This window comes from Paralichthys olivaceus, chromosome 3 (assembly GCF_024713975.1).
Source record: "Paralichthys olivaceus isolate ysfri-2021 chromosome 3, ASM2471397v2, whole genome shotgun sequence".
NCBI classification, from domain to species: domain Eukaryota; kingdom Metazoa; phylum Chordata; class Actinopteri; order Pleuronectiformes; family Paralichthyidae; genus Paralichthys; species Paralichthys olivaceus.
In genome coordinates, this window is record NC_091095.1 from 16611258 (window position 1) to 16630697 (window position 19440).

Genomic DNA, 19440 nt, shown 5'->3' on the forward strand with positions numbered 1-19440 from the left:
GAAGCAGACACTTGAAATCTCTAGTTCACATGCACTGAGACATTCCCCATGACTGTGAAATAGGTGACTTTATGAGTTGAGTAACTCAACTTTTCTGTGAAAGTATAGAAACTTTATAGAGTATTTTGTATGTCTTGTCTGCATTAGATCTTTAAAATATTTTCTATTGTTCAAACCGGCCTCTAAAGAGACATTTTAGAACAAAAAGGTGAAAAAAGGAGCACATCTTGGAAATAAATGTGTGAAGAAATCCCACAAGGCACTCCTGAAAAATGAAATAATACAAGACCTGGTAGATACAGATCTATACCGCACATTGAAGACACAAGAAGACATCAATACATCCTCACAATCACTAATCACGTTATAAAGCAAAGCCTCTTTAATAATCTTTTTTTTTTTATTAAGACCAGGATAAAACATGACCTAAACATGTAGTTTGTTTGTCTGCCATGAGTCTCCAAAACAGCAGTAAATGATGAATATCTCAGAGTACTAAAGTAACAGGGATTCACACCTGTTCTATTCTGTTGTTCGAAATATGTATGACTCATCTGACTTCATCAGGGGTGGGGGACTTCTGGGGCCTCCAGTCTGGAGGTGGCCCACCAGACAGTCTAATCTGGCCCAGGAGACAAATACAAATATGCAACTCAGAAACACAAGCACACACAAAATTCTCCTGAGAGCATATACTTGTATTATAAGAAAACAGTGGACTTCAGGATGGTGTCATTGCCCATCAGGTCACACTCAAGGTGAACAAAACACATGCGTGTTACACATCGTGACTGTCAAGAAAAGACAAGCTGATTTGTAAGAGGAAATGATAAAAAAACTGACAAATGGGCTTGTGGGTTGATGAAAAAGAGGGTTAGGGCGTCATTACAGCTGGAAACACGCAGCAAAACTGGATGAGGACAAATGACCTGAAAATAATCAGCCCTCACACGACCGAGACAGTGTTACGTGGGTGAGTAATGGTGGTGAGAAGACGCTGACACACAATTCAAAAGGACAATTTGTGAAGGAGCCTGGTTGCTGCTGCAGAACTGCTTGAACTGGACAAAGTAAAATTCTTTCAAAGGTTCGACATATGACTACTTATGAAAATGCATCAACTCTACTGCGGATGCATCTGGCGTCCACACTGCTCTGGAGATTTTTAGCCCAATTTTAGTTTGAAAACTCTACGCTGGACAGGCAGAGACTGAACTGTTTGGAGACAATGACATGGACACTCACAACTTACTGATTGTGTCTTTTCAGTCACAACCTTGTCTTTCCTGATTCCTCACATGTCATTTTGACTATCACTGAGCAGATTATTGATATAGAATATATATACTGTATACAGTATATATATATATATAATATATATACAGTATATATATATATACCTCCAGTCTCATCATTTTAATGCATGGATCACTTTTGACATGGGAGACATTATCTGTGCTAATGCTATGGCAAGATGTCCTGTGTGACCTCCTGTAACATTTTAAAAAGTGTGATGAGTTTTCCACCCTCCTCCAGGAACTTAATGAATAATTTGATGAAGCAAACAAAGATACAAAGATATTTTCGAGCTGATTTAAATAAAACCAGCTAATGTGCTACAACACTAACCTGAGGTTTGAATTTGTTTAGGAAGATGTGAGCGGGACTCTTACAAAGCCATTTTTTTCTGCAACCCAGTAAATGAAAGTAGACGCTCTGCTTACTGTTGAGACCTGCAGGCTTAACTGTCACATGAAATGTGTTTTCAGATTTAAAGTAGAGCTAAACGTCCATCAGATCATTTTAAAATGATCTTCAAGAATGACAAAAAAAAAATCTGGACGTAGCATCGCCATCACTACCATCAGACGCCACACCAAAGAGGAGCCATTCCAACCATTGCAGAGGTTAGTGTGACATGTGTCTTTGGAGAATATTATAATGGCCTTTGATAAGAAATGAGTTGTTTCCCTTCTTCTTGTCTTGATCCAGAATCTAAATCATTCAGCATTCATGTACACTTTCTCACGGCTGTGACTCTTTACTGTGTCATATCTTTCTCCATATTTTAATACCTACCAGGTCTAGTAGTTTTGAAATTGGAGAAGAAAAGGATAGGAAAGAGAATTTACTTAATGTTTCACATTTGTTAATTAGATGCATATTTACAACATATAGGGTTACAGCATATTCCTGCTAGATTCAAATTAGACCTTTAGCAAAACACATGTTGCAGGGAAATGACTCTCTTTTCATTTTTACTTTTACGCCCTAGTCAAGAGTTGACTGTGTGACCTATGCATTTTGAGGTGAGGTGTGATCAACCAAGCATGACACACTGACAGATACTTATCAAATGGTCTACCCCACATTAAATTTATTTTAATTTATTTATACTTTAACGATACAGATAGCAGTGGCAAAATGTAAAGTGCTCTGAAACCCTCCCATCAAGTATCTCTTATATTTGAGTAAGAGACTAAGTGTACTGACACTTAACTTCTTCTTTAACAAAGCTATTTCCATTTACATGATGTTGACTCTGATAGGTAACTGCAATGTGGTGTGTGTTTGTGTGTGTGGGTGTGTGTTGGTGTGTGTGTGTGTAATGACACATTTGGAAATATAGTGGTTAGCAGGTGTTAAACAAACAATTGACCGTCATAGTTGACCAGCAGATCAGAAGATAAGCTGCAAATAATCATTTACCAAGAATTTTGTTTAAGTCAGTAGGAAAATTTATAACATAACTGTAAAAAGGCAGTTTCTGTTTTGTTGTTTGTTAAACTTGTTAAACTGGCTGATAATAAAACCCCTTGAGCTCTTATGATAATTTTAACATTTAACTATTTTGTTACTGCCGCTGAGACCTGTTAAGCAGTAGTGGAAGAAGTACTCAAATATCTAACTTAAGTGAAAATACAGATAAATAGAAAGTAATTTGCTCAAGTAAGAGTTAAAGTCCCACATAAATATGAGTAGAAGTAAGTTAGTACTTGGTTTTAAATGTATTAAAGTATTGAAAGTCGAAGTTCTTGCTGGGTGTAGCCTCATCCCTAATACTGTAATACAAGAATAGTACAGACTTTACCATTCTATTAATCATTAATACTATTCATGATTTATGAGTCAGCCCTCTTAATCAGATTGAAGGAGGTAGGGCCTAATGTTGCCCACTCTGATTGAATCAGAGTTGTGATGATGTGATGATATAATATATATTTTGTTTTTCACTTGCTCTGTTCATGGATTTTAACTTCACTTCCTCCCATTGTTCCTGCCACAGCACTCACCCAATACCTGCACCTCATCATCATTCACTCACCCAGTATATACACACAACTGCTCACACACCTCTTCCCTGCCAGATTCTCTGTGTACTTGTACTTCCTTGTGTAGACTTGTTGGATTCCCTGTAACTTTCTTCCTCCTGTGTATGACCTCTGCCTGCATTAAAGTTTCAGAGTTTTGCCTGATCCTCCATTGTCCAGTCATCAGTATAGAAAGTTGGCCTTCAGATATTTGCTGACATATGTAGCTGAGTAAAAGTGAAAACTAAATAAATCTACTTTGCAGCCACATGAAAAATGTACACTATCAAATAAATGTACCTTGTTGCACGAGGTTGTAAATATTGCTATGTTTGTTGACTTCCACCTTCTTGTCCCTTAAGTTTAGATTTGATGTGAGTTTAGTATTTCCTGTTTTATTTAGGTACTTACTTTTGTGTCTCATTCCACAGCAATTCACTTCCTGTCTTTGTCTATCTTCCCGCCCTTTGTTGATTACCTTAATCAGTTTTACCTGTGTATTCAGTTTGTCTGTTTTCCTTCACTCTCATCCAGATCGTCACGTCAATTCTCTGAACGTTCCAGCAGTTGTCTGCTTGAGTATTTCTTGTCAGATTTCCCAGAATGTCATTATGTCTTCAGTGTGCCAAGACAAAATGACTTGAATGTTGTGTTCACTTCATTTTTCAACTTACAACCATAACCAAAGTAAGCTTTTGATTTTTTACTTTTCAGTTATGACTCAGCTGCCACCTGTGTTCATTGTTGATGGTGTGAAGTGATAAATGTTAACAACGTAATGTACGCCCACTTGTAAGTAGAAAATGTTGGTGTGATAGATAAGATAGATAATGGTCTTTAAAGCCTATTAAACTGTGCATATGCCCTAAAACAAATAACTTGTAGAAGGTTACGTAGTCAAGAGCAATGTCTGCCTTAGAAGACTGACAGACCAGATTACTAAAATGGCACAAGGTATTAAAAAAATAAAAACTGCTAATGGGCACTGCTAGAAATGTTTAGATTTTCATCATCTCTCGTGATGTGATGAAACAGACGTGATAAATAGCATCACAATTCAACATTTTGTGTGTGGATAACTGCAGAGTTTATACAAGAGAGGAATTCCTGCACACTGCATGCAGGGTGAGGCAAGGGTGACAGCATTTTCCTTTTGTAAATAAAAAACAAACAGTTCTGACATCTGACTTAGTGTGGTTCAAAAACCAGTTCTCACATCTTAGTGTGTTTCAAATTTAGCATATGTACATGATCCCAGCCTATAATGTGATATCTCGGGGCAAGTACTTTACATATTTGCTGTGTTTAGGTTGCAACTCACTAATGTGCAAAGCTAAAATAACAACCCTCTGTTCAAGCTTTTATTATCTGTATGTATTTCCCTCAGGATTTTTCCAGTCCGAGAGAGACCTGCGCTGAAGTTTACAGCTCGGTTTTGCAAAAGTTACTTTTGGAAAGATGGTTCCACTCAAGACTGACCCAAACCTGGAAGAGCAGCTGTAAGTAGCTGCATCATCACTACCATCTGACATCACTACATTAAAGCAGGTCCACCCATCACACGTTTCATTTATACAACATGAAATGTTTCACCCAGGACTACATCTTGGTCTATTCTCAGTTCTTATTACTATTATGAACTTGTTAAGTGCAGCAGGAGCTCTGAAACCTATATGTAGGTGTATTGTAAAATGCTGGTTGGAAAATATTATTCATCAACCAGATAACCAAGACTGCAGAGAAAAAAATTCAGGCTATGCGCCTCTATAGATCTACTGTGAAAGAGAGGACGATAATTTGGAGATTTTTTTTATTCAATCATCACACATTGTATAAACAATATAACAACAATATACAGTAGGTAGGTAGTGTAAACAAAGTCTAAACAGTCTTTTCTTTATATATTGACTGAAAAGGCTCAGGCAGAAGCATGATATTCACATTTGTTTTCTTACTATAATGATACTATAATGATTGGCTCACTTATTCAGGCTATCTACATTAATATTTTTTAAATGCTAAATGCTAAATTAGCATATAAGGTTAGTGAAACTATAATATATTTTACTGCCTCCTTTTATATATTCATATACCGTAATTCATAAAATCTCATTATTTGTGGGTCTGCTCGTAGACACTAAAAAAGCAGTTGTTAAAAGCTTTATTTGACAACAGCTTTTTTTTATCTCCATGTCTGTTGGGAGAGCATGTTGAAACAGACTTATCAGTTTCCGGGTAACCTTTATTAGCCACGTAGGATTTTGGTAAAGGAATAACATTACACAACCCTAACTGTTGGTTGGTTGGGGTGTTCTTGTTTTTTTGGTTAGCAACATCGCACAAAAATAACTGAATGAGTTTCCATGAAAACTGCAGCAAACGTCAGGGAAGAAACCATTAAATAAAAAATAAAGAATCAGACACATTTAGATAACTGATATGTAGCTTTACTGAATCTAAGGGGATTGCTGGGCGAGTGCCATTCTGTTCATACTAGCATATTGAAAGATTTAACTACACACAGTAGTCATATTGTGTGGAAAGTGACTACAAACAAAATCATTCTTCAGTGTTTCCATTTAGAGGAGGATTGCAACTGGTCCCATGTGAAACCTTAGAAATGTCACATATTTAAAAATGTAAAGAAAAATGTCTTCAGTCACATGTTTTCAATTGCTTTTCACTTCAAACTGAAGTTTTGCAAATTGATGGTAAAAATCAGCTTACTGGTCAGGTGTTAAATAATTACAGATGCTAAGACACAATATCTCTTTGAATGTTTATTGTACACATTACATATCTATATAGATCTGTGTTGGGTGACAGAGTAAAAGAACAGAAGGGAAAGGTATCTGTAGCAGCCTCACACACACAGCATACTGCTCAGCAGGGGTGTTTCAAGGTAGTTTGGGGACCCTGGGTAAAAGGGACCTGGGGGGCTCTAAACAATCTAAACAATCTCAAAGCTGAGAGCTCACAACAATTGCCAACCTTGTTGCAACACCCCTGCTGGTCAGAATCAGTTTTCTGAAAAGGAAGACGAGCACGTTTTCTCCATGGTCCATCTTGGCCAGCAATGAAAACAAGGAGTGTCTTTTGTCAGAAAACTAGATACATAAAGTCACACAGTAAATATGAGAACTTCTCCCATATCACAGCTGCTGGTTAACATTAACATTAGCACACAAGTAGGTCCATCAACAAAGTGATCGAACTGACAGTTCTTACCAACACGTTAACAAAAAGAAAAAGCATGAGCAGTGGTGTACATTTACTTCATTCATCTGGTGTATTCATTGCATTGTAAAATGTATTGGAGTAGCATGTTACTTGTTTTTAATATATATTTCTCACCTCACACTCTCCTTCTGAACATGAAACAGAACCTGTGGTAGCCGTTAATTGTCATAGAACTCAAAAGATGTTTAGTTTGTCCAGTCTGGACAAATGGAAAAAACATGGCGGCTCCGTAGAGAGGGTCCCCTCCATGTAAATATAAAGTATTTCAATATAAAGGGTCTTTTCTGGGGTAAAGAAAACTACAATTCATACAATTTAGATGACATGAACTAGTGAAAACATCATGAGAATTATTCTACATTAAATTTCTGCCAATAGTTCCATTTTACCTAAATCTTACACACTGGACCTTAAAGTAAAATGAGTTATTCTAAGGTGTTTATATGTCTGCTGGTGATGTTTTGAGGCGGAGTGGAGCATGACAAGGACAGCCCCCCAGGGATCTGCTGCTCCCCTTCATCTGAGGTAGCTTTCCTAGCGATGGGTTTCAGCAGAGAAGCTCCCGGGAGGGTTGAATGGGTGGGCAAGAGAACGAGGGGAGTGACAGGGCTAGAGTTGCTACTACCGTTTAAGTATGGATAACCTCTCATGGTCTGGAGGGCATATGCAGGAATGAAAAGGGGGTGAAAAGGCTGGTGACTCAGCACAGAGGGAGAGTCTCTGTCACCCCTGTCGTGGTCCCTCTGCAGTGGCAGGTGGTGGCTGCTGCTGTGGATGTGGTGTTGCAGTGGGTTATTCTGATGAACAGTGTGTTTTGCAGGGTACACCAGGCCAAAGTGGAGCTTGATGGCCATTAATTCAGCACTGAGTCTGTCATTTTCTTCTTTCAGGGCCATGAGATGAGTCTCCAGCACGTAGTCATGCATCCTTCTCTTCTCCCGGGACCGTTTGGCTGCCTCGTTGTTCTTTTGACGTTTCTCCCAGTAGAGGGCATCCTTTTTCTCCTCAGGTATGAACTCCCTTTTACGACGGGGTCCTTTATACACCAGCTCATTTCCCACTTTTAAAACATGGCTGTCATGGCCTCTGTGAAAGGCTAAGGAGAGATGCTCCATGGTCTATGAAATATGAGTAACAACCAACTGCGACCTGAAATCAAAAAGAACAGCGGAAGGTTTTCAGTCTTGTGTAGGAGGCTGGGTGATACAACCAACCATTCTTGTGTAACCTTATCTGATTGATGTTTTATTTCATCTTGCTGTTGATTGGTTTGTCGTCACTGTGGTGTAGTGGTAGAATTCTATGTTGATGTTTATTCATTATGAGAACAACAAAACACCGGTAGTAGGCGGAACTAGGGTCTGCTCTCACTAAGGTCCCCAGGATGGAGCCCATAATATTACATTCTCACTATCACGGTTGTATCGTCTCAGCATATAACATTTTTGCTTAGACCTCTCACAGTGTTTCTGCAGTGTTATCTGTCTGGTCCACCCTCGTAGGGCCCCTTGACCTTCAATTACTGTTTTCATGGACGTTTGTCTTTGCAAAATACGATAACATAAGATTTTTAAAGACTGCGTGAGGAGTTTGACATAAATTACTGTGCAAGTGGCAGAAATATCTAATGTAGACCTGTGACCTGCTGTGATTTTAATTCTGGGCGAGTTGGTTTCACTGTGATGCAGTCTTCACTCCCAAAGAAAACAAAAATCTGCTGTGCAGAAATGTTGAGGTGGAGAAGCATTTTTTAATTTGAAAATCTTGCAGGTTTTCCAGTTTGAGAGAAAAAAAACTCAACATAGTAATTTACTTGCTACAACCCCTGGTTTGGTTATGTTTTCACCCTTCTGTTGGTTGGTTGGTTTGTGAGCAAGATTATAAAAAAACTCACTGAGAGATTAACACAAAACATGGTGGATTTAAATGTGGCTTCATATGTGTGTAGGCTTTTCTCAGCCACTGTATCGTAACAAATAGAATTAGAAGCGGTAACTAGCACCAATGTGTAGCTAATAATTGGATTTGGTCTCAAAAAAACAAGGCCTAAGATTATAGCATTATATTTTCTATGATTCAGCTGGCATACATGTTGCTTTTCATCTTCAGTGTTTATGAACAAAATAACTGAGTATATGACTCTGTTTCACGTAACTGAGTATATGACTCTGTTTCACTCAAAACCCCCACCCAACTTCACCTCCCACCTTAAACAACCACATGAGATGATTTGTCAGGAAACATCTGGTTGAAAGTCAACTAATGCATCTGAGCCTCAGTGTGCGAGTGTCATCTAGCAGCAATTATATAATCTATATTTTCAACATCTGCCACCGTGCTGGTCTGCTTTACACATTGTTGAGAGTTCGCTATAGTTTGTACAGATATACAGATTAGATGTTTGCTAAACTACATATTAATGATATTGTGCCATATTCAAACAAGCAAAATATAATCTTAACTGATGATGATGCAGAAACCTTTCTGTTCCAACAGAGAAATTACTTTTAAACAAGGTTTTCTTGTGCAGAAACTTGTTCCAGTTGAGTGGAGATGCAGTTTTTGCAATCGCTTGTCATAGGAATGATATAATTTCAACTCTTAGCCATCCATGGACCCAGATTTAAAAACAACCATCTCTTTAGTCGACTGTGAGTTTGACAGTGTTGCCGTTTCTATCTCCCCACCCTCATCTTTGATCTAAGTATCCACCCCGTCATTACTTCCCCTTTCCACCTCTTCTATCGACTTACTTCACTTCATATATGTTTTTGGTGACGTAAAGGCAACCATACAGGGTTTCTCCATTCTGTTGCATAACCCTGATGGTAATATCAGCCTGGAGAAGTTTTTTCATTTTTGAAAAACCAGACAGAGAGAAATAAATGCAGCTTTAAAAAGATTATTTCTTTCACATGAGTTTGTGTTTTCTTTCATTCGAAGCTGTACGAGAAGGATGAACATTGTGATAAAACCACAGCGGCCTCCTGTTTGTGAAGTCACACACAGAAACGCACACAGACTGACCCACACGTTGAGCTTTAACTCACTCACGCGCCCCTCGCATCTTATATCATGCAGAATAGGTTATAGCTGATATGTTCATTTCTAATCAGACATCACAAAATACTTGATGCAAGTGACACCCCGTGAATGAGTTGCAAAATAAAGTATTGTTTAGGATTTCACACATTTAGCTTACATTTAGACTTTAGCTCAAACCACAACTTCACAGTCCATAACCTCATTAATGATCACATAGTGTCCTTTGTAGTTTATTGTCATATTTTGAGCATCAAAACAGAGACTGTGCACCCTGTGGGCTGTGGTGCAAATGTAGACACGGTTAAAAATATTCAGGCCTGTGCCCAGCGAGAACAAAACTCTGTAACGCCACATATTTGTATCTTGTGCACACTGCATATACCAGTGTGTGATGCACTGGTATATACAGGTTGTGTGCTCATGAAAAAAAGCAACAGCAGGAAGAGAGAAACATAATCTTACAGGGACACTGCTCACTACTCTGCTGCTGCACATATGCACCTGTTTCAAACTGACTAATTTTAGCCTGTCTGCTTTTTAGTAAGGAACTCTCAAGCATCTTTTCTCACACTCTGTTGTGCACTCTACCAGCCATTGTAAAAATAGTGGCCAAAGGGGAAATTCAAGTGAATTAATACCCTCTATGGGGAACTGGCACAGCATTAGTAACTCATTGTGCCATCCAATAGAAGTATGTAAAGTATTGAACACAATATTCTCACTGTTCTTGCAGAGCAACAGAGATGGTGTAATTGATTAACACAAGATGAATGAGCAATATCTAGGTAACTTCTGTCTTTTAGTATTTTACTATTGAGAGCAAGATGATTCCAAAAAACCTATTCATCTTTCTGGTTATACTGCAGGGTAATGTATACATTTTTAAATCTAGATTTGTATTTAAAACATCCAGATGAGACATGATACAATGAAAACTCTTGATATTAACTTTTTTGTAATGGGTTGTGGAGTTTCAAGTAGGCTGAATTTGCTCAAAGGTTTCATATAGAACGAAAAGGAGCATATATTTCTCTGTTTCACCACATGGCCGCTGCAGATAGCGCAACGAAAATCAAGCTAGAAATATATCTTTTTAATGGCATGTGGTGTTTGCAGCCCATTACAATCTCAAGCTTTAAAGGTATTCTGCAATCAGGACCATATATGATGCATAGCAATATGCTTGGCATTGTTCATTCAGATCTATTAAACACCATCTAATCAAACTGTACACTGTGACTTATTTTACATATAACACTTTTCTATTTATGAATATGACCATGAGATTATTTTATAAGTACAATTTCAACTATTGAAAGGTATGGTTAGTTAGCCCAGCCGAAGTGAGTTTATGAAAAATGACTCACAAAAGAAACACACCAGAAATGCAAACATACAAATCTGTACTCAGTTTTTACTTTTCACAAGGTAACTCGTCCTTTTTCTCAAACATTTTCTTGCCAGATAACACTGCAATATTTCCCGGAAATAAGCTATGAATAAATACATTTTACTTGATAGTATATATTAATGTGTCAATATACATGCAAGCACTTAGTGTATGTATAAAAGCCGTCAGTAATTTAGTGTTAAACCTGCTGTTACACACATACTGATATATACATGGTCCCAAATCACTTCAAAAAGAGCCGGAGGCCTTACCTTCAACTGCTGTGTGCACAAAGTCCACTGCTGCTGAGGTGTCTGTGAGCTAATGTGGAGATAAGCCAAGCTCACCCACTACTCATATACAAGTGATATACACTGAACTCTGTGTCAAGCGATTGATGCATTTGAAAGCAGAAGGTGGCTCCTCACCTTTCAGTCCTATCCTCTGATCTCTTGTTTCATTTCTATCTCACTCTATTCTTTGTTGTTTTCTTTTACTCTGACTCTCCACCCCTGTTGTCGATGTAAGTAAATCAGTGCTGTTGAATTTGATTGTATTCACTGTGTTGTTGTCTATGTTGTGTTTGGTTTATGATGTGTGCCAAATTGTTATATGTAGTTAGAGTAGGTAATTGCCATAGTGGCTTATTAGTAGTAGAAGCAGTAGTATAAGAGACAAAGCCACAACCCTGAGATAAGATATGAGTGTGATGTGTTCTTTAGATATTTACAGTAAAGCGCTTGAGAGCAGAAAAGTGAAGTGACTGAAGTGTGGGTGATAAATAAATCCTCAGAACCTCAGATTCACAGAAAAAAGAGAGAAGTGTTTGTCATCAGTGTCAAAGTGCTGATGATTTGTTCACACGTTCGGAATCTTGATATTCCTTCATTAACATGCTTCTTACCAGAGACTGTCCTCACTATAGAACCACAATGCATCATAAATGAGCACATTAATACCAACCTTTGGCTTCTGTCATTTTCCTCCAACCCCCATATCTATGTATAGACGCTGTCACATGAAGACAAGTATGATTTTTGCTTCCTGTGGTATTGCACTCAGGACATTAATTAGAGGTCAATGAGATCACTGTATTGAAGTGAGGTACATCTGCAGACTTTTATTGTTAGGTTATAGGTTTTAGACGAGACGTGTTTATGTTCAGATGTCTTTTCAATCTGAATGTCTATCATAGTTGATATCAGATTAAATATTCTATTCCGTAGCAGTTTGAATATAAACAATAAATGTGTCATTCTTTTTCAATCTGTTTAAAGAAGTTTAATTTCTTTTTACATTTTTCAATGCTTTTGCACAAAACATGTAAATTGTACTTTTTCTGAAAAAAGGTTGACTTCCTCTTAAAGAGGGTCAGAAATATATGGAAGTCTCATTAGTGCACCTATAAAATAATACCTCTTTTAATTCTAATTATTTTCTTTGATTAAAATCAGTGTAAATGATGAAAAAAAAAACATTTACCATATTCATCCTTCCACAGTTCAATTAAAATTATTTTAAAACATATTTTTCAGGAAACAGTATTGCTTCTGATTCGAATAGTGCATCCAACGTTTTAACATCTGCCATATCATTTGTATTTTAGCGCCGTCTGCTGGCATCTTCAGGTACATACACTGCTGCTGTCAGGATATTGTCAAAGAGTTTTTAGTTATGGATGATTGTGGCTTTCTTGATTTACGACCGGTTATACTTTATTATTTTTTCAAATTCCTTTTTATATTCTACTAATGTTTAAAATATTTCCAAAACAATTACGAATTATTATTAGTTATTAAATAGATATATTATACAATTATTTGTGTAAGTTTTACTGAGATAACATGAAATTTGAAATTTAATCAAGGTTAATTTCATTGAATTTAATTAGTTTTATTTATCTCCCCCTTTATTATCAGCATTAGCGTGGGGCCTTAATTCTATGTAGAATTAAGCCATCCCTTTATTCTGCATTTATCTTACTATTTATTTTTGCAAGTTGTTGAGCCTGCTGATATATTATGTAATACATTTTTTTTTTTTTGCTTGTGAAAATGTGTGTTTATTAATTGTATTGCGTTTTGTCTCTGTGTGTTGTTGTGATTGTGCCTACGACATGTCTGGTGTGTGTTTGTAGATACAAATATCAACAGTTACTCTCTATTTCACAAGCAATTGCAGAGACGTAACCACCCAAAAAATGCGTGACATGCATGTATTTATTTCAAAAGTAGAGACATTTTTTTGTTTTCATTATGACAAATGAATAGGATTGCAATCAGTTCTTATCAAATTATAAACCCCCTATGCTTTTAATTCACAATGAAAAGTAAGCTTTAGATCTTGCTTTATTTTTTCATTATATTACTTTGACATCAATAGTAGCGTCCATCAAGACTGAGGTGCATTCCGATTTGAGACAGCCCAGCTGCAGCGCTGGTGACCCGGCTCTTAAAGTCCGCCTCCACCCCGGCACCCTGGCCCTGTCTCTGCTGGACGTGAAGAGGCAGTCCGGGGTAGAGGGTCGGCCGTGGCCCGTAGAGGGACCACCAGGGCAGCAGCAGCAGATGATCACACTTTGCAGAGGGACTCAGATGGGGAAGTAGCCTGTTGAGAGGTGTGTGTGGCAGGGTGGAGGGTCGGTGCAGGGCACCATGTGCTCGGATGGAGGAGTCGTGGCTGCAGGGGGGGATGTCATCGTTGGAGGAGACCTGACCCTGACGCTGGGCATCCATCTCTGCCTCAGCTGACCCCAGTGGACTAAAACCAGCAGCAGCTTTATTTGAGCCGAAACACGGGAAGGGATGAATGGCTGTGTCTTGATACCTCGCATTTGGCGCAGGACACCCATGGGTGCTCATGCGTCCTGCCGGGAAGAGAGTAGGAGTGTGAGAGGGTGAAAAGGACCAGGCTCCAGCAGGTGGAGTGAGAGCTGATCCTGGAGCTGCAGCTTCGCCCTCCCCTGCTCTCAGAACCTGGTACTGCAGACTGAGCACATGGGCGCGCAGCTGTGCGTTCTCCCGGTTCAGAGTTAGCAGCTGGCCCTCCAGCATCAGGTCGCTCAGCCTTCTCTTGTCCCTGGACCGCTTCGCCGCCTCGTTGTTCTTTCGTCGCTTGTCCCAGTAGTTGGAGTCCTTCATGTTGGCTGGGATCATCTCCCTTCTGCGGCGTCTCACGGGGCTGCTGAAGGTCCGTAAGCGCAGAAGAGGCTGAGCCTGCAGGGAAGAGGAGCTGGACACCGAGAACAGGTGCTGGTGACCGGGATCTTCTGCAGCAGGGTCCGTGAGGTCGCTGCTTTCTACCGAGGAGGGGGAGGAGGGCGAGCATGAGGAAGAACCTGCCCCTGCAACACCAGGGCTCCATAATGCAGACATGGCACTATAGTGGTGAATAATCAATTAATCAATATATAATAATAATAATAATAATAATAATAATGTAATAATAATAATAATAATAATATAGTAATAATATAAAAATAATAATATCTATGCGATGTTGCAGGTACTTTTATATTTAAACCTAAATTACACAATTTGCCTCACAGTTTTGAACCAATGACATCTTGGCTGCTCCTAATGAAATGTTTTACATCATGGTAAGATGTACTGGATCTGAACACGTATTCTGCAACAGCATATAGTGAAGTGTTGGGTTTGTCTTTGATATTTGTCTTTGAAGTAGGCTAAATTTTTGCATCCTACATGGTTTTAAGATTTATATTAAAATGTTTGATGAAAATGAACGAAGAGAGTGAATGAATGAATAGAACCCTTGTTTTACATTGTCTACTAACCTGGCGATTACAAAGTGAAACTGACCTGCAGTGAAAAGCTGACACCTGTATGATGATCCGCTTCAGTTTTATCGGTGAACTCACAGCAGCGTCCAGGCTCCGTCTCACAGCTCAGATGTTCACGCAGTTAATTTCCCTGTCAGGTCTGTGGATGCTGCTCTGACCTGTCAATTACAGAGCCAATCACGTCGCGTCCTCGTGCGTGTGTATAGAGACTGATGAGCCAACTTCACGTGCAGGGCAAGACACTGAAATGAGTCACCAGCTACCATACTTTTAAAGGTGTGCAGCATCAAAATTGCTCAGTGCTTGTGGAACTCTTTCCAATTACATAACAATTTGCATATAGAATTATATTTAGTCCAAGTGAACTTTCTTGTGATTCATACTAGAAAACAAGAAGTGCATCAGAACGAAATAAATGTCTCCCAGCTCCACGTGCAAACAGAAAAGGGCAAGTACACTTAACACATCAGAAATATACATAATAGACAGAATTAAAAAAAAATACAAGTATATACATAAAGATAAAGCCATAAAAAATGCACATTAAAGTGTGAGTAATACAATTAAAATATTTTATTAAAATTATTTTGATAATATTTATTGGCCTGTAAAGATAGATAAATCACACAAAGAGGCTGTATTCAAGGTTGTAAAGGTGTTTTAAAGTAGTTCCAATGAGAAATGAACCTTTTGCACCATAAAACTGACACTCTTCAAATATAATCTTAATATACAGTATATTTAGTAGTTCTCTAAACTGAAGCTGTCTTCTCTTCATTTTATGTGTTCCAAGACTGACTCCATGATGTTGCAGGAGTCTTTGTCTTCCTTCTTTATGACTCTGGCTGTGTTTAGGGTTGTTATGATGCTTCAGAATGAATTTGAGAACAATCTCTGTGATAGTATTGCAAGATGGATAAGAATCCAAACATCTAAAGTGCCTTAAACCTTTACGGAGTTTATTGTGTTGTGTTCTGGTTTCAACATTATGAATATTTGTCAAATCCCATGAAGGTCACTGTTGGTCAAACAAAACACACTTTTCAGGGACACCAGTAGATTTTTGGTGATACTTTCCCCAATTTGTGAAAGTGCCCCAGGGCAAAGGAACAGGAAAACACCTGTTCAAATGGATTATAGCTACTTCACATGGCCCGTACTTAGTTGGTTTATTTGTCCTTCTGTCCAAGCGGCACAGTTCTTTGGTATTAAAACAAATGACTTACAGTCAGCTTCACCAACATTTTGAAAGTAGACAATAACTAGTTTATACAGCGACATTGCCACAGTGGCTGAGCAGGCGATTGCCCCTGAGAACAGCTCATTACATTAGTCCACTACAACTAAACTCCTTAAATTCCTTGACTATGTACAGATGACTGAATCATCACCATGGTTAGAGAATAACCATGGTGACCCCCTGCCACATTATTGCCAAAAGATTTGTAATTTTACATATTTGGTCAAAGACTAAAGAATGTAGGGCCTCCAGGTTCCTTTTGCCTGAGGCCCCCAAAGGTCCCTTGAAATGCTGCTGCATTTGTATGAAGTGTGGTCTGACCACATCAAGAGGCAAAAAACGTATGGGCCAAAATCCAAGGCATCATGAAAAACCAGCAGTCACTATCATTTTGACACAGGGATAATGGAACACATTTTCAGACAGTCCCTTGTGAAAAACTGATCAGTTTTGAAAGAGTTCATTCTGAACCATCGGCAGTGTGAAGTGATCTATAAACACACCATCTGCACACAAATGGTCACTGTCACATGATGAAGCGGAAACTTTTTAAGCATCCAATCGGTAGTTCTTTTACATTGAGCTGCCGCCTTCATGCTAACATGTTAAATTTTTGCATATTGCATGTCCTCACAAGGCTGCCAGTGAGCCAACAGATAATCTACATGATCTTTAAACAGGAAAAGTTTTATTTTGACTTTATTTTCTTGACAGTTTCACCTCTGGCTATCAACTGCAATGCATATCTGTTTAGTCTATCACCTGGGATCCCTATTCATCGTCATTGATCCAGACACTGCATGACTGGATGACACATCCTCCTCTGTGTTCTTTGTCTGTCTTCAATCATGGCAATTTTATTCATTGTAAACTCCAGGAATCACTTTTCCACCCAGTCTACCGGAAACAGTTTTATATGGCAGCCGAAGAAATTCAGCAGAACGCACTTCGTGGAAGTGTGGTCTGAGGTTGAGTCTTTCCTCACCTCCAGCTGTCTGTATTAAATAACTACAACTCTGGTCAGAAACCGTGTGTCGCTAACGTCAGGTTAGTACATCAGAAGATCACGAAACACGTCTCTCCCGGGCCACTGTTTATTTAAGAGACACCGAGCAATGTGAGAACTGCAGAAAATGATGCCACCAGAGAACATTATACAAGATCAGAAAAATAGTGAAAATAGTGACAAAAAGTTAGATAAGACACACAGAAATACACATATAATGAGAATTCACAGAATAAAATATAAAGCAGTTCGAATGCAATGCGGATTAGAGATTACTGCTGCTCAATCTGATAGCTTCTATTAGAATTTAATACGTAGACACGGGCACATACACACACAAACACACTCACCCCCGACTTAACACCCTGTTGCAGCACCAAATGTTAAAATGTTTCTGAATGCCATCCAGTTCAGTATAAATGTAGAATTCGAAAACCAAGTCAGTATGCATTAATAAATCCAAAACATTCATAACTGATATTTGAATGTTTTTAGATTGAAGAGATTGTCTGTACTGCACAGATGACTCACTGTCAGAACATTATAGTGAGCCTCCATCATTTGCTTGTCACCACGGCCACTTTCTCATTGTGTGGTGAGACCCACATCCTGACTGCAGAGCTGCAGATGATTTATCTTCACGTCAATGATATGTTTACAACAGAATATATCTTGAATGTATGTGACAGCGATAAAGTTCTGTCAGGGAATCTTATGAAATCACATAAAAGCCACAACCAGCTGATTGTAGCGCTGTGCTGTTTGTAGCTGGGCCTGTTTCCCAGAATATGGAGATGGTGGACCCTCTGTAAAGGAATGATGTTATTCAATTTCAACAAAAACACAAAATAACAGCATAGTACTACTTTCACAGCATGTCATAGATGTAAATGTGTTTGTGACTCCTCTCACTCGGTGCCTGTGTTAGTTCACAAGATAACGTAAAAACCACATGGATTATCACAAAACTCTTCAGAACGATGTGTTATGTGTCAGGAAAGAACCAATTAAGTTTTGGTGCAGATCCATTTTTTCTTTAACATTGCGTTTGTCTGGTCTAGTCTCACTCCCGGTTCCGTAGTAAATCCAAACCTAAGTATGTTAACAATGAAGGATAATAAATAAATTGTTATTTCATATAGTATTAAAGCAAACACTGTTCACAGTCCTAAAACTGGGGTGATAATATATTGTCCACAGTCTTACAAATACACTCTAAATCAACACTGACAAGTGTTTTTCTCTCTGATGCCGCACAGTTGACTCATTTAGAGATTTAATCTAATGAATTTATTCCTGTGAGCCCCCCCCCCCCCCCCCCCTCAACTGCTGACCTCTGTGCACTGAAACTAAGTAATGTTCACATGGAGGCCTTTTGTGTGATCTTTTGTTGTCTGCTGGCCTGACTCCTTCTCCTCGCCTCATGGCTGAGCTGCTAACCACTTTTTACAGGAAGCTGAGCCCCAGAGAGCATGATGGGTGTATCACCTCCTCATTTCTGCTGAGTGACTTTTGTACAGACTCACATGATGAGTTTACAGTGGAAATGTAAGACATCTGATATTAAGCACAGGCAGAGAGTAATGAGAACCACTGCAGAGATACAGAGTAAGATGAGAACATTCTCACATTAAACATGAAGGCAAGGCAATTTTATTTATAGAACACATCTCATTACAAACTTACAAATTCAATGAGCCTTATGAAAACATTTAGCACACACACAGGAATAGTAATAAGGACAGTAACAATGCAGCATAGAGTATGCACACACACACACCCACACACAACCACCCACACGCACTCACACACAGGCTCACACTCACACTCACTCAATAGCTCATAGGCTTGAGAAAGCAGCCCCAGATCTTATTCAAGTACAACCAAGAAAAAACGGTCCTAATGCCTGAGTGGTCTGAAGTGTAAACTATATTTTTGATGGTGTGATAATGAGCTCATCCGTTATGGAGACATATTTAGTGTCATTTCATAAATGACGTGTTTGTGGTCAGTTCCAAGAACATCAAAGCTGTAAATGTAAATCAGAAGTACCACTTATGTTGGCAGGGCTTGGTTTCTTTTTCGTGTGAAGCTACATGAATTCATGTTGTCAGTAATCTACATATTTTACTACCTCAAACAGGGGCAATTTATGTATTTATTAAGACTTGTGTTTGAATTATTGACATGTTACTTTCAATTATTCATTCATTCTGTTTATTTTGGTCCGCATATTATTTGTTAGAAAACAATAGAGCAATGCAACAAAACAAATACAATACAAATACATTAAGCAAAACAAATAAAACAAATGTTCCAGGTTTTTGTGCAAGTAGTTTTGCAGCCAGAAGTAAGCACACACAATGAATAGATCAACAATACAAATATATCAGTGCAACATGATGA

General features: G+C 38.5%; 3 protein-coding genes across 8 annotated transcripts in view; 1 reads left to right on the top strand and 2 right to left on the bottom strand.

Annotated features, from left to right (window-relative positions):
• Positions 1-6088: 6088 nt before the first annotated feature.
• On the bottom strand, positions 6089-12138 carry LOC138407217 (nuclear factor interleukin-3-regulated protein-like). The gene is made up of 2 exons (XM_069522224.1): positions 11259-12138; positions 6089-7700 (listed from the first exon to the last, which is right to left on the bottom strand). Exon 2 carries the CDS (start codon positions 7664-7666, stop codon positions 6977-6979), a length of 690 nt encoding a protein of 229 aa, XP_069378325.1. The 5' UTR covers positions 7667-7700; positions 11259-12138; the 3' UTR covers positions 6089-6976.
• Positions 7442-19440, top strand: part of atp8b3 (ATPase phospholipid transporting 8B3) — a 34038-nt gene continuing 22039 nt past the window's right edge. For all 5 annotated transcript variants that reach the window (XM_069522223.1, XM_020081326.2, XM_069522222.1 and 2 more), the window contains exon 1: positions 7442-7560. The gene's annotated coding sequence lies outside the window, so the exon portion shown is untranslated. The remainder of the gene's footprint in view (positions 7561-19440) is intronic.
• LOC138407315 (uncharacterized) lies at positions 12581-15282 on the bottom strand. Of its 2 annotated transcripts, none has more exons than XM_069522794.1 (2): positions 14808-15282; positions 12581-14364 (listed from the first exon to the last, which is right to left on the bottom strand). In XM_069522794.1, the coding sequence occupies exon 2, from the start codon at positions 14358-14360 to the stop codon at positions 13362-13364; it is 999 nt and encodes a 332-aa protein (XP_069378895.1). In that variant the 5' UTR covers positions 14361-14364; positions 14808-15282; the 3' UTR covers positions 12581-13361. The 2 variants fall into 2 exon arrangements, with proteins under 2 accessions (XP_069378895.1, XP_069378893.1); XM_069522792.1 differs by lacking the exon at positions 14808-15282 and adding an exon at positions 14532-14781.

Excerpts from the sequence above, each read along its gene's own strand:
- LOC138407217 (XM_069522224.1), bottom strand. The coding sequence starts at position 7,666 with ATGGAGCATCTCTCCTTAGCCTTTCACAGAGGCCATGACAGCCATGTT.
- LOC138407315 (XM_069522794.1), bottom strand. The coding sequence starts at position 14,360 with ATGTCTGCATTATGGAGCCCTGGTGTTGCAGGGGCAGGTTCTTCCTCA.